Source organism: Phocoena sinus, chromosome 13, assembly GCF_008692025.1.
Source record: "Phocoena sinus isolate mPhoSin1 chromosome 13, mPhoSin1.pri, whole genome shotgun sequence".
NCBI classification, from domain to species: Eukaryota; Metazoa; Chordata; class Mammalia; order Artiodactyla; family Phocoenidae; genus Phocoena; species Phocoena sinus.
Genome location: NC_045775.1, coordinates 53942903 through 53967617, shown reverse-complemented (window position 1 = coordinate 53967617; position 24715 = coordinate 53942903). Strand labels below are relative to the sequence as shown.

At 39.2% G+C, this 24715-nt stretch overlaps 2 protein-coding genes across 5 annotated transcripts in view; one reads left to right on the top strand and one right to left on the bottom strand.

The window, feature by feature from the left end:
- Positions 1-24715, top strand: part of WDPCP (WD repeat containing planar cell polarity effector) — a 518809-nt gene that overhangs the window by 81231 nt on the left and 412863 nt on the right. For 2 of the 4 annotated variants that reach the window (XM_032653051.1, XM_032653047.1), the window contains exon 1: positions 24097-24477. The exons of the other annotated variants lie outside the window; for them this stretch is intronic. The gene's annotated coding sequence lies outside the window, so the exon portion shown is untranslated. Of the gene's footprint in view, positions 1-24096; positions 24478-24715 lie in introns of those variants that run through there. 4 annotated transcript variants of the gene reach the window in all.
- MDH1 (malate dehydrogenase 1) lies at positions 1255-24106 on the bottom strand. Its single transcript, XM_032653052.1, has 9 exons — positions 23645-24106; positions 18578-18676; positions 17651-17747; positions 14799-14974; positions 12807-12929; positions 4424-4600; positions 3848-3961; positions 2359-2448; positions 1255-1591 (listed from the first exon to the last, which is right to left on the bottom strand). The coding sequence occupies exons 1-9, from the start codon at positions 23645-23647 to the stop codon at positions 1466-1468; spliced, it is 1005 nt and encodes a 334-aa protein (XP_032508943.1). The 5' UTR covers positions 23648-24106; the 3' UTR covers positions 1255-1465.

Genomic DNA, 24715 nt, shown 5'->3' with positions numbered 1-24715 from the left:
AATCCCAGTGTCACATGCAGAGTACGGAAGGGTGTGTTTGCCACATTTGTACTTTCCTTGTATAAATTTATAAAAATTCTATGTGAAAATTTTTATATATCTAATAACAATTCTAAAAGCGTTTTTCTCTCGCTTTTTTCTTTTCTACATATGAAATATTGAGATCATGATATAGGTAACTTTTTAAAAATAAATACATTTATTTATTTATTTTTGGCTGCATTGGGTCTTTGTTCCTGCACACAGGCTTTCTCTAGTTGTGGCGAGCAGGGGCTACTCTTCATTGTGGTGTGCAGGCTTCTCATCACGGTGGCTTCTCTTGTTGCGGAGCGTGGGCTCTAGGTGCACGGGCTTCAGTAGTTGTGGCACGTGGGCTCAGTAGCTGTGGCTTGCAGGCGCTAGAGCACAGGCTCAGTAGTTGTGGCGCATGGGCTTACTTGCTCTGCGGCATGTGGGATCTTCCCGAACCGGGATTGAAGCTGTGTCCCCTGCATTGGCAGGCGGATTCTTAACCACTGCACCACCAGGGAAGCCCCAGTATAGGTGATTTTAAATAACAAACCTAGCCACATATTTGGACACCCATGAACACTGTATTAGGCCCTGAGAGATTTATGATATTGAGTATCTTTTATGTACAGAGTTAACGACAAGGATGAAAAGATAGATGTCTCCCATCCTCATGGATTTTTGGAAATAAAAGGCTAGTTTTCTCGAACAACAGCATGTTTCCAGTAATACACTTAGATTAAGAATATTCCTACTAGCATAAATTTCAGTGGCATTTACCAGTTATGGAGTGTAAATGAATCCTTGTCTGCTATAGAGGAATACCTCAAGGGAAGACTAACTACCTCTCTCTTCTGTCATGAAAATGATGGTTCTAATATCATCAATGGCATTAAACTGTTAACAGAGTATTATCTGCAGCCTATTTAACAGCTAATGTTAAAAGCAAATTATCCACAAAGCATAAATTAAGATCTAAAGTATATGATGTGTTTAATTGCCTAATGTAGGTAATGTTTAAAATTATATTCCGGAGTAGATTGATTCACGAGGTGGATTTTCCTCTCCTATTTAAATATGAGAGAATTATGTTTTACCTTGTAACATTTTCTATCTTTTCTATCTTTACTTTCTCTGTGTTTTTTTTTTTTTTAAATCATAACCCCTTAGGCAAGCTGGGAAATATGCAAGATTGTTTTCTGAATAGAAACAAAATATTATCTAGAAATTAGAGTCTGAATCATCTTCATTTGAATGTATGTTTATTTTAGAATGCAGCACTAACAGCATGATGATGAACTGTCACAAGTCTGTACCAGGAAGCACACAATCTTTAAAGTGTTGTTTTTCCACAAGTAATTTAAGTATAGCATTATTTTACTTGGTGCTAGAGTCAAAGACGACATTTAGATTCTTCAGCTTTGGGACACTTAGTGACACGGAAATGATTGTCTAGTCAGGCAGAGGCAAGAAATTCAAACGCAGTTTCTTTTTCTTCTGCCAGTTCCTTTGCAGTAAGATCCATCTTCTCACGCGAGAAATCATTAATAGGGAGACCTTCAACAACCTTCCAGGTCTTATCCTGTTTGAAAATAATTGCAAATAAGAGATTTATAATTTTTTTTTTAAGATTTTTTTGATATGGACCACTTTTAAAGTCTTTATTGAATTTGTTACAATATTGCTCCTATTTTATGCTTTGGTTTTATGGTCGTGAGGCATGTGGGATCTTAGCTCCCCGAGCAGGGATCCAACCCAAACCCCCTGCACTGGAAGGTGATGTCTTAACCACTGAACCACCAGGGAAGTCCCAAGAGATTTATCATTAAACTAGAATTGATGTTCCAGCAAGCAACAACTTAGTTTGAACTTAATCTAGAGAAGTATGTTTTAAAGTGTGATTCTAAAGAAGCAAATCAAAATCCAGATATTAACAGATAATTCTGATGAAAACAACACTTGAATCTGAAACTCACTGAATCTAGAAAAAAATCTTTAAATGAGGCTTTAATCAGCAAACGTAAAAAAGACTGACTTCAGTATAGTTATAATACAGAGCAACAATACTTAGAACCATTGCTTCATTTAGAAGTAATAGAATATTTGTAGATATCCAATATTAGAAGCATAATAACAAAATGTATCTAGTGGGGAGAGTTGCAACTTGCCTTCCAGATTAATTTCAACATTTTAGTGACCTGAAGTTGTGCTTCACATGATTTTAAAATTGAGAAAAATGTCTAATTTAGTAAAGGAACAACTTTCTAGACTAAATTATACCATTATTAATAAAAACACACAACTGCTTTCCCAGTAGAGGACAGAGGAAAATAACCCAAAATACCTTACCTTGATTGTAACAGGGAATGAGTAAAGCAGATCATCAGGAATACCGTAGGAGTTACCATCAGAGACGATGCCCATGGAAACAAACTCTCCCTGAAAATAACAAATAACAATGTTTTACATTCTCATGGTGCTAAGGGATTCTGCTTCCCACTAGCTATCTATTTTACATTTGGTAGTGTATATATGTCAATGTTACTCTCTCAGTTCATCCCAACTTATGCTTCCCCCTCCCCGTGTCCTCAAGTCCATTCTCTATGTCTGCATCTTTATTCCTGTCCTGCCCCTAGGTTCTTCAGAACCATTTTTTTTTTTAGATTCCATATATATGTTAGCATATGGTATTTGTTTTTCTCTTTCTGACTTACTTCACTCTGTATGACAGACTCTAGGTCCATCTACCTCACTACAAATAATTCAATTTTGTTTCTTTTTATGGCTGAGTAATATTCCATTGTATATATGTGCTACATCTTCTTTATCCATTCATCCCTTGATGGACACTTAGGTTGCTTCCATGTCCTAGCTATTGTAAATAGAGCTGCGATGAACATTGTGATACATGACTCTTTTTAAATTATGGTTTTCTCAGGGTATATGCCCAATAGTGGGATTGCTGGATCGTATGGTAGTTCTATTTTTAGTTTTTTAAGGAACCTCCATACTGTTCTCCATAGTGGCTGTATCAATTTACATTCCCACCAACAGTGCAAGAGGGTTCCCTTTTCTCCACACCCTTTCCAGCATTTATTGTTTGTAGGTTTTTTGATCATGGCCATTCTGACTGGTGTGAGGTGATACTTCATTGTAGTTTTGATTTGCATTTCTCTAATGATTAGTGAGGTTGAGCATTCTTTCATGTGTTTGTTGGCAATCTGTATATCTTCTCTGGAGAAATGTCTAGTTAGGTCATCTGCCCATTTTTGGATTGGGTTGTTTGTTTTTTTTGATATTGAGCTGCATGAGCTGCTTGTATATTTTGGAGGTTAATCCTTTGTTAGTTGCTTCTTTTGCAAATATTTTCTCCCATTCTGAGGGTTGTCTTTTCGTCTTGTTTATGGTTTCCTTTGCTGTGCAAAAAATTTTTTAATTTGTTTATTTTTGTTTTTATTTCCATTTCTCTAGGAGGTAGGTCAAAAAGGATCTTGCTGTGATTTATGTCACAGAGTGTTCTGCCTATGTTTTCCTCTAAAAGTTTTAGGCCCAATATAGGTTTTAAGAAGGAAAAAAAGTCACCTCTACCATGTGTGCTAGGTGCTTTCCATATTTCATCTCATTACCCTTACAATGCTGTGAGTTAGATGCCATGTAAAAGATGATAAAACAGCTCAGTAAGGTTATGCAACTTTCCCAAGGTTACTCAGCTAGTCAGCAGCTGAGGTGGAATATGAACCTAACTGGCCTGACTGCAAGGCTATGTTTTTTTTTTTTACATTATAGCATTAAAGGACAAAAATAAAAGAGTGGCCTGTGCAGTTCACTGAGTTCTCACCTCTGGGGTTCCAAACCAGATGTCTCTGACGTGGTCACAGATGGCTTTTGCAGCAGACATTGCACTGGACAGTTTTCGAGCCTTGATGACAGCAGCACCGCGCTGCTGCACAGTCTGGGTAGGGCAGGCAGAGACAGCAGTGTTATTCCTGGGGTGAAAGGCTGAAACCATAGCTTAATGTGTCCCTTCCAAAATCACTCAACTACTCCATGTTGACCTTACTAACCTATTTCACTTAGAAGCACCAGTCTTCCTGAAAAGTGAAAACTATATAACTGCACAGAAAGCTTTACCACAATTCATACAAAGAAACAGATCTCTATAAGATAGCTGGATGACTAGAGGGTATCTAGTTTTTCCCACTTTAACAATCAATCTTGACTGCTACACAATAGATCAGATTGGATTATGACTGCCTTAGTATGACCCCCAAAGAAAATATGCACTCATCAAATGCCTGCTGTCCTTGAGTTTCCTCCCACCACCCCTTGGGGACACACTCAGGTCAGTAATGTGGTGTGTCTCTCAAGAGTTCTTGATGCTTGGCTGTGAAGAGAGCCCCCGGATTTTTCTCACCGTGATGAATTCTCCCTTGAGCCAGCTGTCATCTTTCAGAGCTTCATAAACACCAACTTCCTTTCCTTGCAGTTTCACCTTGGCATGGTTGACATCTGGATACTGAGTTGAGGAATGGTTTCCCCAGATGATGACATTCTTTACATCATCAGAAATCACACCAAGTTTAAGAGCAATCTAGTTCAACAGAAAACAAATATATTACTGACAAATTTTTTTTTTTAATTTCAAATTGTGACCCGTTTGACAAACGTCCTTAAGATAAAAAGCCTCTGGGGCTTCCCTGGTGGCGCAGTGGTTGAGAGTCCGCCTGCCGATGCAGGGGACTCGGGTTCGTGCCCCGGTCTGGGAAGATCCCACATGCCACAGAGCGGCTGGGCCCGTGAGCCGTGGCCGCTGAGCCTGCGCGTCCGGAGCCTGTGCTCCGCAACGGGAGAGGCCATAACAGTGAGAGGCCCGCGTACCGCAAAAAAAAAAAAAAAAAAAAAAAAAATTTAAATACAAAATATATATAATACTAAAATTGTAACAGAAGTAACAATCTCTAGCTGTAGGTTCAGAAAACACTTCAGGATCCTGCATGCCTTGTAGTCACATGAACATCAATTATGTTTTATAGTACAGTGGTACCAGAAAGGGTTAAAGTTATGTTTTGAAAGATCTAAATAAAATCAGCTTGCTTACTTTGTTAATCACTTGATAAGGTAATGTGAGGAAAAGAAATTATGGTTAGTTGGATGTATACAGGCATACCTCCTCTTATGGTGCTTCACTTTATCGTGCTTCACAGATACTGTGTTTTTGCAAATTGAAGGTTTGTGGCAACCTTGTGTTGAGCAAGTCTACCAGCACCACTTTTCCAACAGCATTTGCTCACTTCATGTCTCTGTGTCACATTCTGGTAATTTTCACAGTATTTCAAACTTTTTCATTATTATTATATTTGTTATGGTGATCTGTGATCAATGACCCTTGATGTTACTATTGTAATTGTTTTGGGGTGCCATGAACCCTGCTCACATATAACAGTGAACTTATCAATAAACGTTGTGTGTGTTCTGACTGCTCCACCGTCTAGCTATTCCCCTTTCTTTCTCCCTCTCCTTTGGGTCTCCCTATTCCCTGAGACACAAACAATACTAAATTTATGCCAATTAATAACCCTACAGTGGCCTCTAAGTCTTCAAATGAATGGAAGAGTTGCACATCCCTCACTTTAAATCAAAAGCTAGAAATAATTAAGTTTAGTGAGGAAGGCTGAAAGCAAGATAGGCTGAAAGCAAGATAGGCTGAAAGCAAGATAAGCTGAAAGCTAGGCCAAACAGCCAAGTTGTGAATGCAAAGGAAAAGTTCTTAAAAGAAATAAAAAGTGTTACTCCAGTGAACACACGAATGATAAGAAAAGTGAAACAGCCTTATTGCTGATATGGAGAAAGTTTTAATGGTCCGGATAGATGATCAAACCAGCCACAATGATCAAACCAGCCACAACATTCCCTTAAGCCAAAGCCTAATCCAGAGCAAGACTCTAACTCCCTTCAATTCTGTGAAGGTTGAGAGAGGTGAGGAAGCTACAGAAGAAAAGTTTGAAGCCAGCAGAGGTTGGTTCATGAGGTTTAAGGAGAGATACTGTCTTCACAACATCAAAGTGCAAGGTGAAGCAGCAAGTGCTGATACAGAGGCTGCAGCAAGTTATGCAGAAGATCTAGCTAAGATAATGAATGAAGGTGGCTACACCAAGTAACAGATTTTCAATGTAGATGAACAGCCTTCTGTTGGAAGAAGATGTCATCTAGGATCTTCAGAGCTATGGGGGAGAAGTCAATGCCTGGCTTCAAGGCTTCAAGTCTTCAAAGGACAGGCTGACTCTCTTGTTAGGAGCTAATGCAGCTGGTGACTTTTAGCTGAAGCCAAGGCTCACTTACCATTGTGAGAATTCTAGGGCCATTAAGAATTCTGCTAAATCTACTCTGCCTGAGTTCCATCAATGGCACAACAAACCCTGGAGGACACCATATCTGTTGACAATGTGGTTTGCTGAATATTTTAAACCTGTTGAAATATTCACTGTTGAAACCCAGTGCTCAGAAACAAAGATTCCCTTCAAAATATTACTGCTTATCGACCATGCACCTGGTCACCAAGAGCTCTGGTGGATAATGTGCCTGCTAACACATCCATTCTTCAGCCCATGGACCAAGGACTCATTTTGACTTTCAAGTCTTATGATTTAAGAAGTACATTGCATAAAGCTATAGCTTCCAGAGATAGTGATTCCTCTTATGGATCTGGGCAAAGTCAATTGAAAACCTTCTGGAAAGGATTCATCATTTGAGATGCCATTAAGAACATCTGTGATTCCTGGGAAGAGGGCAAACTGCCAACATTCATTGGAAGAAGTAACTGCAGATATGGTGGAAATAGCAAGAGAACTAGAACTAGAAGCGGAGCTTGAATATGGGACTGAATTGCTGCAATCTCATGATAAAACTTTAATGCATGAGGAGTTGCTTCTTACGATGAGTGAAGAAAGTAGTTTCTAAAGATGGAAACTGCTCCCAGTGAAGATGCCGTGAAGATTGTTGAAATGACAAGAAAGGATTTAGAATAGTATATAAACTTAGTTGATAAAGCAGTGGCAGGGTTTGAGAGGTTTAACTCCCAATTTTGAAATTAGTTCTACTCTGGGTAAGATGCTATCACACAGCATTGTATGCTACAGAGAAATCATTTGTGAAAGAAAGAGTCAATCAATATGGTGAACTTCACTGTGGTCTTATTTTAAGAAATTGCCACAGGCACCCCAGCCTTCAGCAACCACCATCCTGATCAGTCAACAGCATCACCATGGAGGCAAGTCCGCCCCCCCCCCCGCCCCCCGTCAGCAAAATGATCAGGACTTGCTGAAGGCTCAGATGATGGTTAGCATTTGTTTTTCTTTCAGCAATAAAGCCTTTTAAAATTAAGGTATGTATATATTTTTTAGACATAATGCTATTGCATACTTAATAGACTACAGTACAAATACAACTTTTATATATATATATATATATGCACTGGGAAACCAAAAAATTCATTGACTTGCTTTATTCTGATATTTGCTTTATTGCAGTAGTCTGGAACCAAGCCCACAATATCTCTAATGTATGCCTGTAATTTGTTCCTAATTAGATAGCAGAATTTATAATGATCTAGAAGAGAAGGTTTTGGAAAAAAATTTTAAAAAGCTGATGTATTAGGGTGACATCGTGAGTGACTTTTCTTTCCTTTATGTTAAAGTAAGAATGAGAGAAAAAAATAGTTGTACCAGAATCCACAGCTTTTGCACACATAAATAACAGCAGCACTGCATCAAAGCTCTGGTTGTGTATTCACCATACAGCAAAGGGAATACACTCTGATATTTTAAAGAAATTTTAAAAACAAGGATACCAATAGCTCCAAACTGGAAACAGCTCAAAAGTCCTTCAAGAATGGTTAAACAAAGTATGACTATTAGCATAATTGACGCCATCTCAGGCCCTTACAGTTTCTTCTACCCTTTAAAACTGACCTGTGAAGTGAATCACATCAAGGGCTTTGTAGTTAATAGATACTGTTCAATAAACATTAGGACCAGGTAGCCTCTATGCTCTGCTGGTCCCCAAACAATGATGAAAACCTTTCTTGACATATTCCTGGCGCCCATGAGGCTAGTTATCCATTCATAAATCTTAACTTAGAAATGCATGTCCTGTTTCAAAGCACCTACCCCCATACCCTATAGAATCGTTCCCGTGGTCCCTCTGCGGTATGAAGTGCAGCTGCAAATGCTTCTGGATCACTGTCCACCTGATCCTGATCCCACCCTATGAGTAAGTCACCCTATAATAAACTGATCCATTGGTTATATGGAGCTGCCTGCCTCATTTTAAGGTCTCAAAAATACCTTCTCAGTTTGGTGGGCACTTTTTGTTCCCTCTGTCCTCCAACACCAACTGTGGTACATTCATACAATTAAATAAATAAATGGAATAACAATAAAAAGGAATGAACTACTGATACATGTAACAATTTGGATGGATATTAAAGGCATTAAACTCAGTGGAAAAAAAAAAACCCACAGTGTCAAAAGGTTACTTACTGCACAATTCTATTTTTAAAACATTCTCGAAATGACCAAAGTACAGCGTTGGAGAACAGACAAATGGTTGTCAGAGTTTAGGAAAGGAGAGGGAGTGTGTAACTATAAAGAGGCAACATGAATAGGACTTCTTTTGTGGGTGATGGTACAGTTCTGTTTCTTGAAACTATGGTGGTTATAGTAATCTATATATATGATTAAATGTCATAGGATCATCCATAACGACACAAAAACTGCAGAAATCTGAGTAAAGCTAGTTAACAGTGTTGTGTGTAGTTTAGTCAATTTCCTAGTTTTCATAATTCTCTATAGTTATGTAAGATGTCACCACTGGGGGAAGTGGGTGATGGATACATGGGATTCTCTGTACTATTTCTGCAACTTCTTCTAAGTCTATAATTATTCCAAATTAAAGAGTAAAAAATAAAATGACAACCAACCAACCAAAAGGAATGAAGATTAAAAAAGCCATTACCTAAAATGTTTGCAATGCCTTGACTCATCTTCATGGTAATTTATTCAGTCAAGTAAGAAGCAAGTTGTGCTTACTTTCACTGACCCTTAAAATAAGTCGAGACTCATTTCTTAAGTCCTCAAATAGATTTAAAAAATAACTTAAAATTCTTTGTTCCTGACATTTAAAATCACTTCTGATCTAAACCCTGCTTCATTTAGAGTTCTGCAAGTATTAGGACTATTAACTACCATATCAGTCTTCACAAATTATTTGGATGGTTGGTTTCTGGGGTACCCAGCTACTGATCTGCTTAGTGGTTGCGGTAGAGTGGTGTGCTGTGCAATGAGTACCATTTTCTGTGTGTGCCATGACCTGAAAGGACTTGCAAAGAACTGTCCTCACTTATATTTAGCTGGCATCATTGAGAAAAAGGAATATTTATACTGGGGTAAGTGAGCCAAGATGTATATAATCAAAAACTTAGAAACCATAACTCTGCTGAATGTCAGTTTCAGCTGCTCCAAAGTAGGGTGAGGACAAACTGCCTGCAGGCCTATCCTCCCTACAGGAGGCTCCCCTTACTTCTTGTGTCCTATTGGCCACGTCCTCTTATTCTTTGGATCTCCTGAGCTAATCCACTTCTGTCTGGATAGCAAAGGCCAGTACTCTGCACCCAGAGTTTCTGAGAATATCATGCATGTCAGAGCTAGTCTAAACTACCATGTACCCAGGCTAGCAGTTCTTTGCTCCTTCAGACACTTTCACGTCTGTCACACAGATCTGTTAAACAGTTTTTGATTCATTCTCCAGCTCTAGTAATTTTCTTATCTCTGATACCACCAAACTGGTTTCATTGCCAAATTACCTGGTCAGCAGACAACATACGTAGCTCTGGTCTGCAAATACACAGAGGATTTCTGCAGGTGATAAACAGTCACTAGGTAGCTAGGAGCTCTGATTTCCAAAATAAATTACGTAAGACCAGTATCCATTCATGTAAGAAAAATTAATCTTTGGGTTTGTTACTTTTCTCATTGGATTAATAGCCTCTATAGGACGAGGAAACTTCTAACAGCATTCACTGTACCAGACTGGCATGCTGGAACACGTGCCAAAGTCAAAGTACGATGAGATGGCTCCTTCTTTCCTCACTCAGACTTTCACCCCGCAAGGAAAACTGCTGCAGGCACTGGGACAAAGTATTATTTAGCTGTACTTCTGGAAGCAGAATTTTCCAATGCCTGCCTCCACCAAGGCCTCAGGTCAAACAGCAAAAATGGAAATTTGTCGGTGTCATCATTTTACCTCTTTTTTCCTGTTGTAACTAAGTGAATTGCCATCTGGTAATCCAGAGTCCACAGATGCAACAACTATGATGATCTTTTCCTTCATAACTGTTCTACAGTATCCCATCTCCTGCCTCCAGGCATTCAAACAAACTCCCATTTCTTCCCAGCCCCTAGACACTGGCTAAATAACAAGGAAAAAGACACAGCTCACAGCCCAAAGCCTCTCAGGAAATATTTGCAATTTAAGCTTGTTATCCAAAGACCTTCTAAATTAACTGAGAGATTTCTGAGGTGTGACTCTTCTTAAACCTCTTAATCATCATCATCATTATCAATAGTAACTAGAGCAGCCAACCTTTACTGAGTTTTTACTATGTGACAGGCACCAGGATAAGGTCTTAACATAGATCTTATCTCAGTTAGTTCACATAACTACCATCTGAGGTAGATTCAATTATTATCCCATTTTATAGCTTGAATATACTTTCTCAGGGTCACAGAGCTAGTGAATGGATTAGGTCACTTGATCCCATTTTGTAAGAACACACATGAGGGTCTGGAGTCAGGCAGACCCTTTTACTGACTCCAACATTTACTAGCTGTGTGACTTTGAGCAGGTTCCCTGACCTTTCTGGGCTTCACATTTCTTATCTGTAAAACAGTAATAATAACAGATATCTCATATGGCTACTATGAGAAGTAAATGACAAGTCAGATATAAAGCATTCAGCTTAGTGTAGAAACTTAAATGTAAATACTTTTCTCCTTCACTGGGCCCTCCAGAGCTAAAAGCTCTTAGTTTAAAGCAGTGGTTTTGTTAGCTAGACAGTAATAAGGAAGGTATGGGGTTAAACTAGAGGATGTCATGTCTTGCAGGAGTAGAATACTGGGCAATAAGAGAAACTGTAACATGCACTAGACAAGCTTAGGTTAAGAAATAGAGTGTGAATTTCAGAACCCTTCTGTTCTAAGGAGATTGGGAGAAAGGTGAACTACGACCTCCTAGGTCTTCAATGTGGAAACAAAGAATAGGTCTCAGTAATTAATGATTTTAGAAAGAACAAAGAATGCAAGAACAAACAACTGTTATTTGGCATGAGAAGTAACCACAGCAAAGATAACAAATCAGTCATAAAGACTCCCTGTTCTGTCCTATTTGGAAGGTAAAGATCAGCCTGATACACATTCTTGAGCTGTTTTGCAGTGTCCAAAACCCCTCAAGCACTCAGGCACCAGATTAACTGGAGCCTAAGGAATGAGCCTTTGCTGACCGCTGTGATTTCACTCAACTAGGCACCTGGATTTTGTCAACCTAGGGTGACCTTTGCCTCATTTTAATGCTAAAATCTCCACCCCAAGGGCTGGAATTTCTGCCATTTTTGAACATGCAAGGCATGTATGTTTGAGCATGTTGTTGTACTGCACAAGTGCATCTAGAACTCCACCTTTACATTGAAGATTACACTCACCCTTTCATGAATATACATGTACCCTTAGCTTAAAATGTCCCTGATCTGGCTATTTGGAAAGACAGTGCTTTGAGAGCTATCTACCTGTTTCCTTACTTGTCACAAGGAATAAACACTTCTGCTTTGACTGAAAGTACTTGGTATGTTCATTGGCGATGCACCCCAAGTGATGGACCCACTGAATCTGGTAACAGTTTTTCAACTTAGACCTCACACCATCATTTGGTAAAAATAGTTTTCTTGAAACTCAATAATGTTGTCTTCTCTAGAAGAAAAAGAACTAAATTCATAGACCTATCTAGCAGATGAGCTATGGATAAGGAGGATGGCCAGAAAGGCGCTAGGGAAAAGGAAAGAGGTTATGTCCAAGAACTAGAACTTTGTCATGACATCTAAGGGCACTGGGATTGTCTAGATCTGAGAAAGCCTAGGAAACTAGCACAGATGAGTGGCATGGCCTCTAATTAAAAAAAAGCTATTGTTAATACCCTGGTCACTGACTGCTTAGCATATTTATCTAAGGCTCCAAGGGATGAGGAAACTGGATAACAATTGAAATTTAGCTACTAAGTAGTGAAAACTAAGAAATTTTATGGAAACATGTAGAGTATGAGGATATAAAAATGAAAATGAAATTAAATATAAAATCAAGCTCGAATGCTTAGCAGTAGGGAAAAAAGCAGAACCACATATAATACACAAAGCTCAAGTTTTTCAATTATAATCTCCTATACATCTGACAAAAATAATTTGTGTGCCGTCATATGAATTATCTATGCTTATGACTAATTTTTAACCACTGTACTAAGAGGACATTAGCAATGATATGTAATTAAAGTTAGGAAATGAAATATAGTTGAGAAAATTAAGTACAAAGTTCAGCTGCTTTAAGAGAGAGATTTAAAGATGTCCTAAAAAATTAGAATAGCTTCCTACTAAAACAAAACAAGAGAAAAGCACAAACTATGATTCAGCTACTTTAAAAGTGAGAGAAAAAGGGTTTAAAGTTGAACATTCATAAGATTTGAAAAGGCATCTTTCTTACCTGAGCTTTAGCTCGGTTGTGATCCAAACGAGTCAAGCAACTGAAGTTCTCCTTGGGGATGGACGGTGCCGACTTGGAGGCAGTCAGGCAGTTGGTATTGGCCGGGTTTCCCACCACGATAACCTAGGATGTAGGCGAGGCACAGCAGAGCTACAGACCATAACTGATTAACTAAACCAACTTAGAATATGACTGACATGTAACATATAGCCTTCGTACCAAGTCTGTGTACGCTAAATATGTAGTTATTATTGCAGTTTCTAGTTTCTAGTAGCTTTCTATCCTCTGTTCTAATAACTTTTCCCCCTTGTTAGTATTTGGTGAGACTACTAAAAACATTTACTAAAACCACCGTTATGTACACAAGTCATTTTGTTTTCTGCCAAAACAGAGACAGCATTTATCTAGTTGCCATAAAAAACTAGTAATCTAGGGCTCTATCTCAGAGTTCTATTCAATCATAAAAGTTTTCCTTATAAAAGTAGTCCAAGAAAGAAATTCTACTTGAGAAGTTTACTTTAGGATAATGATTTGCCCTTATGAATGAAAAGTGTTTCTCAGTTTTGCCTAATCCTAAGAATTAACTGGGTTAGTTGCTAAAATACCAGGTCCCACCATTTCACACCCATTGAATCAATCTGTAGGAGAAAGCACTTCAGACTTTTCTCTTTTTTTTTTGGAGGGGGTAGGTATAGGATGCAGTGAATTACAATACAGCATAGGAAAATGTATACATGAACATGTTTTACAAGTCTTAAAAATCTTTAATAAAATGATAAAAAAACTTACTGTGAAATTATATCAAACTTACAGAAAAGCTGTAAGCATATTACAAAGACTAACTCCCACATTACTTGTACCCAGATTCTCCAATTTGCCCTAGCTCTTTCACTTTCTGTGCACGTGCAAACGTGCGCGCGCACACACACACACACACACACACACACACACACACACACACACACTGCCCTTAGTCTTTTTTTTTGGCCTATTTGAGAGCAAGCTGTAGATATGATACTCCGCTATCCCTAACTACTCCACTGTCGGTGTATATTTCCCCCAAGAAAGACACTTTTGGCTAAGAGGCAATTACTATGCAAGCAGTACTACAACTCCAAGCAACCTTGTAATTTTTTTACTAAGAGACCTGGGGATTTCTACCCATCTCATTTCTATTATTTTCTGTTAATGACTACAGAAACTAAAAGTTAACTATTTGAAATAAAGTCTGCAGAAAGCAAAAATTCAGGTGTCTATGAAGTATTATAAAAGATAGAACATTATAAATGGCAACATTAAAAAACCTTACAAAATTTTCTTTTACCTTTCTTTGAATTCAGAATTGGGTGGAAGAAGTGTATCAAAACCAGAAAAATCTCTAACTAGCAAGCCCTTTTGCTATGACAATTAAGTTCTAGGTAACTGATACTTAATTGGTAAAAAGAGGCTTTACTGTAATAATAACACAAATTTAGAAACCAAAATAAATAGGTTGAACACAAAGAGACAGAATAGGAAGTCATACTGACTCAGCTCCTCAAGAGACGAACATATCGAAATTCCTCTGGACTTGAGAAAAAGTGAGCATTCAGAAGCCCCTACCTCCTGTGACTAAGAACAGACACAGCTTATAGCCATCTCCCTTCACAATCACAAACACAAATCCAAATGTCTGAATAAATAGTCCCACACAGCTAAAAGGCACCAGAAAGTTCTGTGCCTTCTCTATAGGTTTACAAACTAATATTAAATCTCCATGTCATGGTAATAGGCAGAATATTTTTGAGCCCCTCAGAATACAGATTTCCACTATATGAACAAAACCTAGAAAGGGAGGGCTAATGGAGCAAAACTCTGTATCTGTATTTACTGACCATCGCACAGAACTGGAAAAAAAAAAAAAGGCAAATACTTTCATTTTCACTTAAATGTTGAAAGCAGAAGTTTCAAATGCTGATAATAAAAAACCCAATAAAATACTGCATTGGTCACCTTAACTGACTTCTTGGCATATTTGTCCAAGGCTGCACCCTGGCATTTGAAGATTTTCACATTTGCTTTGAGTAAATCTTTCCTCTCCATGCCATCCCTTCTTGGCATGGAGCCCACAAGAATGGCCACATCCAGGTCTTTGAAGGCAATCTCTTCTTTATCTGTTGCGATGACATCTGTGAACATGGCAATAAATATGCAGAGCTACTTAAACGCCAAAGTGTGAGGTTTTCTTTTTCATACTGAATCTACCCAGTAACTCTTTCACTTTGTAGCAAATGTTTACTTTTACAAAACACATTGATCAAAGTTTTAGGGGCCTAAAAAAAGAAAGGCAATATATGAATTCAACAACCATAACATCAGCAGAAATGTCAATACATATGTTTTGCTTTTCCTATTTCAATAATTATCTTAATTTCAAAACTCTATAGCTTTTATCTTTTATAATGATGCAAGGTAACTTTCAAGGCAACATTAATTATTCACATTAATTACCACAGATAACACAAAAGAGAAACTAATTCACCTAACTTTTAAGTTATAATTACTTTAATTCTAAGATATCAATCAAATTAAAACAATGCTTATTGAGAAGTTTTTGCAAGGAATAACACTAAGAGATTTCTTTTGTCAAATTTAAACACTTTACACATGAAGACAATGAGGCTTAAAGAGATTAATTAGCTGCCTATCAAAAAGGAGTGGGGCTATAAGTCAAGATTGGTCCAGATTTCAACCACTATGCTGCAGTGTCAGTCCAATACACCACCTGCTTTTTTTTTTTTTTTTTTTTTTTTTTTTTTTTTTTTTTTGGCGGTACGCGGGCCTCTCATGGTTGTGGCCTCTCCCGCTGCGGAGCACAGGCTCCGGACGTGCAGGCTCAGCGGCCATGGCTCACGGGCCCAGCCGCTCTGCGGCACGTGGGATCCTCCCGGACTGGGGCACGAACCCGCGTCCCCCGCACCGGCAGGCGGACTCTCAACCACCGCGCCACCAGGGAAGCCCACCACCACCTGCTTTTTGATTGAAGAACATACAGTTGACCCTTGAATAACACAGGTTTGAACTGTGCAGGACCAGTTATATGTGGATTTTTTTCCCACAGTAAATACTATAGTATTGTACAATCTGAGGTTGGTTGAACCTGTGGATACAGAGGATCCGTGAACAGAGGGCCAACTATAAATTGTACTTGGATTTTCCACTGCAGGGAAGATTGGCACCACTAAGCCCTGAGTTGTTGAAGCGTCAGCTATATATCATGGCTTTCTTTTGGTGACTGTATTAAAAAGGCCATGTGCTATATAGACTGTTTGTGTCCATATAAAATTCATATGTTGAAACCTAATTCCCAGTGTGATAGTATTAGGAAGTAGGCCCTTTGGGAAGTGATTAGGTCATGAGGGGGAGCCCTCATGAATTGGATTAGTGCCCTTATAGAAGAGGCCTCAGAGAGCTCCCTCACCCCTTTTGCCATGTGAGGACACAGTGAGAAGATGGCTGTCTGTGAACCAGGAATTGGGCTCTCACCAGACACCCAATCTATTGGCTCTTTGCTTTCTGACTTCCCCGCCTCCAGAACTGTAAGAAGTAATTTCTTTTGTTTATAAACCACTCAGTCTATGGTATTTTTGTTATAGCAGCCCAAAGGTACTAAGGCAATCAGGATACAGTGTTGTCACTGATAAATTTTTAGACCAGGAACTTGTGTCAGTCAGGCTTCTGTAAGTCCCCAAATAGGTATACATAAGAGCACCAGCTGGAGAAAAAATATCCATCTTCTTCCCAGCCATGCACCCTTATCTGCTGAACCTTCCCTTCCCATCATATTCACAGCTGACCAAGGACAAGCCAACTGTAACCTGGGCCCACTAGAGAGAGCAGAGAACTCTGTAGAGAAGGGAATAAAAATGGAAAAAGCAACAGAGGAGGTTGATTTGGAAACAGTGCGTGAGGAAAGGGAGCCAGCAGAATAGCTTGGACAGGGTAATGCATTCTCTTACATAACTAAGCAACCAAATGATTGAGATGGCAGAGTACCCCTTCTACTAAATGTTTATTGAACAGATATATGAATTCTGAGCATTGTTTCTCTTGGGCGTGTTTACATTTTTGATTTGTGCAATCCTCTTTGAGAGTATTATTAATTAATCCTTACCCTCCCTCCCCCCAAAAAAGATGATGAAGGTATAGCTAAAGAAAAATATTCAAATTAGTTTACAACCTGACCTAATATTTTAATGGACCTTTCAACCAAATTTAGGATTTCTGTCTTACATTTGTTACTTGTTCATTGAGTCTCAAAGGCTCTTAGCAGAAGTCTTTCTCAAACCATGGCTTTAGGCTTTCTCAAACCATGTAGTATAGGATTAGAACAATTTATATTATATCTTAACCTGACAACTGGCAGATGGAGTGGGACTATATATGGGGACCAACCAATTTCTAGTCCCCAAGCAGCATATGGTTCTGGAAAACATCATTTAGAGTTGAAAAAGTTCTCCATTACAGGACACTACTATTACTATTTAAATAGAATTTAAATAATAACACAGTGTGGACAATCTCAGGTGGATAACCCTTGTGCAATATTATACTTAATTGGTAAAATAAATTACATATAGGCATGTTGGGAAAAAAGTATAATCTTTTATCTTATACAGGTTATTTCACACTTATACCCTTATTTATTCTTGGTATATATCTTAACAAGTAGTTGTAGTTCAAAAAACAAAAACTTTTTATGAAATAATTTCTAACTGAGAGGCCCGTTAACAAAACTCTAAAATCTGTTTTTTTAAAGATATAAAATACTATAAAATCCCTTGCTCCTCCACTCCCCAACTCACCTTTCAGGAGGGGAAGGGCACAGTCTTGCAGCTCCATCAGGACACCATCCAGGACACCCATCATGGGAGTAATATCCAACAGCACGAGAATGATAGGCTGCCAAGTAAATAGCAAGGACAGCATCTGTCAGTGTAGGTTATGTCACTTAGTCACAGAAAAAGTCCTTTCACAGAGTTTTTGCTAATTGGTGTGTATATGTGTATAATTCCCATTAATTAGTCATAATTATTTTAGGAAGTCAGGTGTCTAACATCAGGTGTCCTTTAAAAAGGAATGCTATAAAACCAGCAATGGTTTGCTAAACACAGTAAGAGGAATCACCATTACTGAATTTTACAGGAGTACATGGAAGAAATATCAAGTTGAAGTGACATGCCACACCTTGCTCTTGTTGTTGATGGCTGTATATCTAATTTCAGTTCACAGAGAGCTAAGCACAGTATCTGGCATGAAGGAAGAACTTGATATCCATGGGTGAAGAGAATGGATAAATGAATACTGTATGAAAGGATTTTAGTGTACATTAATCAGACCTGCTGGAATAGGGGGTGCCTGCTTCAAACTGGGAAGCCTATGTGCCTGTCCAACTCTTTTGGGTCTTAAGACCATTTATGAACAAGAAAGTGCTGATTCAGCAACTTTCTCTCCCACGTGACTCTCCCTAACAATTACTGTCATTATGATACCTGCTGGCTGCACCAAGTCAACTTAACAGTAGGCGGAATAGTTCTAATTTGCAAAGCATTTTCAATGCCCAGAGAGGTGCATATAAATAAGTTACCAGATTCCACTTATAGCCGTGTGCCTAATACATTTGTTGGGATTATCCATTCCTTTACCATTTAAACATTTCTTTGCAACTAAATACAGGGTTTCATTGAAAATGTTCTTACTTTTACTTAAGATTTACAGACACTTGCCCCTACCTGGTCTTTACCGAAGACAGATCCATTTCCAATACTGTATAGCAGTGAATAAGCAATTTGACCAGCTGCTCCAGTCACAAGGACTCGGATTGGTTCAGACTGTAATGAAAGAGACCCATTAACACCTTATTAAAAAATGCTATTTTACCCTAAAGATATTCAGAATTTTCTCTATAATAAGACAACCACATACTTTAAAAGCTAATGTAAAATTTTAAAGACTCTTCGCATCTGGCTTAGTAGAAGACGTTTATCCCAGACTTGTCCTAGTAAACACAGCATGCACAAAGCAACTAAGCAATTTCTTGAACATGTGTCCTTTGGCTGCACATTTATGTGGTGTTATTTAACTCTCCCTGCTGTCTTGGATTTACTTACAAAATCTTATCCATCTTTGTTAGGATATTTTACCACTAAGATAGGCCTAACGATGTTGATGTGCATTATGTGAGGATACAAACCCTGGTGGCCACTAGAACCTTACAAATCCAATCCTCTTATGCAAATTCCCCACTCCTTTCTGCTGAAAAGAATCCTTCACACCAGAAAGAGGAATAATAGCGGTTAAAATTTTCCATTTAGAAGGAGCCAGGAAGTTTTTACAAAACTATTAATCGTGATTCAACTTTACTTGGAGGAAGAAAAAATAAGCTTATATTTATTTAAGGAGAAAGAAAAATGAAAAAATGTTAATATCTGGATTGTAAAAAATTTTAGCATTAATAAATAACAGTAACAACGTGTGGTAACAGTTAACAACCTGATTTTAAGGGAAAATTAATATTAAAGGAGAGGAAGGGGAAAAAGTACAAAGAACATATTAGTTATAATAGATGGAAGTCATCTTATAGACCCTGAATAAAATATGAACATATGGACAAAAATATATATAACTAATTCAAAGTGATGACCCTGAGTCATTAAAAATAAGTTAAATTAAGCTCAGAGAATTAAAAAGATAGAAATATTTCTACTAAATGGAGCTGAACAAAAATGCCTGGAAACTTAATGGGTAAGTTTAATTAGATGGAAAAATTCAATCAAGGGAATTGTTCCTTTCTCTGACAATACTGGGTAAATGTACTTCCACTCTGTGTCACCTCTATAGTTACCCACACTAGAGAAGTGGCTGAAGTGACTGGGGATAGAGGAATAGATTTCTTTATATTTAGAATTCCCTCTTAGAGAGGGGTCATGCTTCTAGGATAGGAGACTATGACCTGAAGGTTCCTTCTAACCTTCAAACCCTAACCTCTGGAGGTCAGCAGCACTTAGCAATCTGGTACCCATAGAATTCAGAGGAAGAACAGTCTCAGGAAAGTGTCAACTGTTGTAGAGAAATGCATCTGAACACAGCAGACTATGTATGTGTTTCTTCTTCAGAGAGGTGACCAGGGTGAGAGTGGAGAAAAAGGGAAAAAACTATGGAGTTTCTTCCTGACCTTCTGGGTCTCTTGTCCATACTCTTCACCAACTTCCCCTTATGCTTTAATATCTCTAAATATACAAAATACGATAATTCCCCCAATAATCCAATTTTAATACAATACATATTTATGTTCCCAAATAGACTTCAGGTTTTATAAAGAGCACTGTTATTGTATATATTTATTTTCTATCACATGGTCTTTACATGTTTTAAATTCTGTCATTTTCCCCTCTTTCCTTGAAGTATAGCAGGTGAGGAAAAAGAAATAGAGGAAGAAATGATTCCCCCTCCCTCTTTAGAATGCAAGCTCTTTAAGGACAGGGGCTTTGTCTACTTTATTTACTGTTGTATCCCAGCTGCCTAGAACAATGCCTGGCATGTAGTTAGAGCTCAAACATTTGCTAAAGCTCACATATTTGCTGGATCTTGTAAAATTACTATCAAAACCTTGGAAATGTAAAAGAATTGTTTGGAAGCAAACCCAACATGCTTTAAAAAATTATTTTATTCATATATACTTGCATTGAGAAGGCTGGAAATAATGACAATAGTTCCAGCTATGGTTAGCAAAATTATTTATGTCAGTAGTTCTAATGAAAGTCTTCTTTTATTACATAACTTGTACTATTTTAGGCCAGAGACTCCATTATGAACCATATGCAAGAAACAAGAGGATAAGCCAATTTTTTTAAAACAGGGGGCTAGAGAGGCAGTAGAGTGTGACAGTTAAAGAGATGGCCTCTAGAGCCACACTTTCTGGTTCAAATCCTGATTCCTCAACTCAGCTGTATGTTCTTAGGCAAGTTACTGTATTGTTTCTCCATAGTAAAATGGAGATAATAATAGCAGCTACCTGACAAATAAGGTAGTCATAAGGATTGAGAGAGTTAACATACAAAACAGTAAGAACAGTAAGTAGCAAGCACTATAATTATAGGTCTCAGGTTTTTCCTCTAAGGACTCTTGTAGCCTGAGGCTGTTACTCTCCACTAGACTGTGAAACTTCCGGGAGAACAGTCTGCCTCTGACTCAAATTTGCACTCCCATATAGCATTCAGCAAGGATTTGTTGAATGAAGGAAAGTTAGAGTTAAGAAAAGCATAAACACATGCTACTTCAATGAAAGCAAGCTAGGATAAGCAATGAGGGGAAAAGTAAACATTACTATCTGTAAAGCTTAACCTCCCAGAAAGTCAGGTAGATGGTTAGAAAAGAATAGTCAATTTTAGGCATTTATTTTAGCTACTAAAAAAATGGGTTCCAAGTACCACAGTCCCTAGTGAAGGGGTTGTGGGCAACTAATGAACAGGCACAAATTCCACCTGAGCAGTTTCCTTATTCTCTATCACTGAGCAAATTATTTTCACAGGTACGTGATTCCATCTTGTTAAGAGTAGTATGAAGCCCAGTGTCTGAAATGTCTGGTGATGAAACAGGAAAGAAGTGCCTATTTGGTTCTGTCTGCTCTTTGCAACGTTGCAGTAGAAAAGCAGGAGGGTGGGAGATTCCCACTGACATTTTCACAATGTTACAGTGTGAAGATAGGTTACTATTCTTTGCTTAGATATCTGGGCAGTCTGCCAAGATCCAAGGAAGGAACGTCTTTGCTCTTGGCAGGGCACTAATGACCTTCGTGCAGATGCAGGCTCTGTCTTGGGCATGTGTTCAAGTCTCAGTTGTAAAGCTTGAATTTAAGTGTTCCTTCTGTTATTCTACAGAAAGACCCATGTGTTCCTTTTTTACTTTCTCATTTATATATATTTCTGTAATATAAAAGACAAACAGTATTCAGATTCCTTCATACAGTTTATTCTTGCTTGTCATTCCCTATGGACACAAGGAAAGAATTGACTCCTTGAAAAAAACCTGATTTTAATAGCTTACAAAAGATGGTTCTTTTCTAACTCAGTGATTGTTCACACACTCTCCTGAGGAGGCAAGGAGACTGAGTCATGTGAGAATTTGCCATCAGTTTCAGCAAAATGGCAGGAGGGTTCTTCCTCATGGACATTATTTGGTGCTGGAGTGACCTTCCTGGGGTGAGGCCTGGCTTGATATACGGTGTAGAAAAACAAAGCAAGAATGGGGGCCCAGGAGCTTTCTGTGACCTTGGGACAATCATTTGACCTCACCAGGTTATGTTTTAAGATTAGAAGAAATAATTTCCAAATTCCCTTCCAATTCTAGAATTACAATATTCTCATTGTAAAACCATCAAGTAATATAAATGCTGATATATAGTTTAGTTTGTATTTGCAGTATGAGCTTGTATCTTCATCCAGAACCTCAGCAACTAAAAATAAATTTTCAGAATGACTTGATATGTGTCTGAATGATACAATATGGTAAAATGGAAAGTATGCGAGATCCTTGGGGGCAAACTGTTGTATGACCTTGAACAAATCACATTCTTTTTCGGTTTCAATAAACTCAATTTTAAGATGGTCAAGATTTTTTTTTAAAAGGTTACATCCAGTTTTAAAATTATTAAGTCTGAGGTTCTCTGATAATAAGTACCTCTGCTTTCTTGCTAAGATTACTAGGTCAGAAACCACTGAAACCATCATTTAAATGACTAATTATGTTATCTGACAAAATAAGTAGGAAACCTAGGTTTAACACTTACTGAGAATTAGAAGCTGTCCCCACTGGCTCCCTTATGAAGGTGGAAGAAGTAATCCCCTTGCCCTGAAAACACGTCTTTTCAGGTTCTGGAAATGTTCCAATTCCTTCAAATATTTTCCCACATTCCCCACTCATTTTAGTATTTTGAAATAACAGAGGAAAAACAGTTTCAACTACAAATACAGTACTGAAGCAATTTCTCTCAGTTTGATGTCAAATGTCACCTTCAAACAGCATGCTGATTATTCCTACGTCAGTACCCTCACCAACCTCCCTTCTCTCCCTTTCAGCAGAGACAAGATATCCATATCTTGGTATCCAAAGCTTCATGACACGATGGTTTTATTGTGTAACATTTAAAAGTAGTGGTTCTAGAATTCCTAACACACAGATCAGTAAAAAAAAATGTACTAATTATTTGCATAGGGGCACCGTCACTGCAACATGTCCAGGTACGACGAAAGGAGATCAATGAACAGGTTTTAAATAACATTTTGTGAAATTAGATATGGCGGAAACACTTCTCCCGAAAACGTAGATCGCAATCCCGAGCATCTGGTAAGCACTACCTTTGCAGTGAGGGCCTTGTGCTTTCAAGGGCTTTGTGACAAAAGCCCTTAAAAACACTGTGGGCTTAAGAGGAGAAAAAGAGCTTAGGGTCCAACACCCCCTCTCATTTCAAACCTTATCGTCCTTTTCAAACCCCTATACCGTGCTTTGGAGAAAATCCGCAGCTTCGTATTCTGTACCCCCAACATGCAGAAGGACTGAGATCGCGCCTCTCCAAGGACAGAGATGTCTCTAAAGTCCTTCTAAGAACCCCCAGCTGTAAATCAACCCCTTCCCAATTACTGGGTCCCTGCGACAGTCCCCAGAAGATGAGTCGGGGCTTTCCAAAGGGCGCGAAGGACAATCCCTTGCACAGCCTTCCCCCAACAGTCCTTAAAACGCAAGAAACTCCACACACGGGCGCGAAGGTCGGAGGTGGGCAGCATGCAGAGGCCCACACTCACCATGACTGGGAACTGCGCGGACACTTTTCTGCACCTGCAAAACGAGCTTCAGAGAGTCCGGTCACCTCTACCGTGGAACCGACTCGGAAAAGGCGAGTGATGTTAGAAAGAAAAGGCTCGGCTCCCGGCTGCGGAGCCCCCTGGGAACTGTAGTTTAAGCAGCCCTAATTCTGGCGCAATCTCCAACGCATTTCCTTCGACTGTTGAACTACACTTCCCGAGGTCAGATGGTCTTCTCACGCCCTGCTCCTTGCGCTCTTCGTCGATTGCAAAGTAGTTCCCGAGGGCGGGCCGCTGTGATTGGAGGACGGCGACGAGCGGAGGATTTGGGCTTAGGAAAAAAGGACCTGCCGGATGGCGCCTAGCAATTGGCGAGAGGGGAGGTCTGTGTAACTCGAGGGTGGAGAGACAGAGCGCTTAGCTCCAGCGCTGTCCCGTAAGCTGCTAAGACTTTATCCTCCCCTCAAGGGTAAACGTGGGAGGTAAAGAGACCTTCCGCTGCGTAAAGCCGGTTCGACCCGGAAACAAAATCTTTTTTAAAACTATTCACAGTCTGCGGGGGCGGGAGGAATTGAAGTGTAGAGAAGACTGGACGGCTTCGCAGGTTGCTAAGCGACGAGGTGGGAGAGCGCGCGCACGCACGGGCCGCTGAGGAGTACCTGAGGGATCCGTGGCGCTGCAGCTCAGACACCTAGGCGACCGAGCGAACGCGCAGCGTCTTCAGGTGTCCTTCTTCACCGCCCCGGTAGTGTCCAGTGACGCTGTGAGGGGTTTGCAGGGAAGCACCCTCAGAGACGGCCGGGGGCCGCACATCTTCCTCACTCCGGAGGCAGGTGAGTCCCCGCCCGAGGCTAGGGTCTTTCAACCTTAGGGTCCGGTGTGCGGTTGTGCGCCGTCTCGCGTTGCGTTTATCGACCCAGGTGCTGATCTGCGCGGATGCCTGCGAGCTCGCCGGTCCCTCTCTGCGTGCATAGTGTTCGGGCAACAGTGTTCTGGATGGCGTAGTGCCCTGAAGTTCACGCCACCTCCCCGCAGTAAGATACAGCTTTTCTCAAGTTAAGTGAAAAATAT

Excerpts from the sequence above, each read along its gene's own strand:
- MDH1 (XM_032653052.1), bottom strand. Across the intron at positions 17,748-18,577 it reads CTGTCTTCGGTAAAGACCAG|CCTATCATTCTCGTGCTGTT; the intron begins GTAGGGGCAAGT and ends TTTACTTGGCAG. Across the intron at positions 12,930-14,798 it reads ATGCCAAGAAGTCAGTTAAG|GTTATCGTGGTGGGAAACCC; the intron begins GTGACCAATGCA and ends CCTACATCCTAG.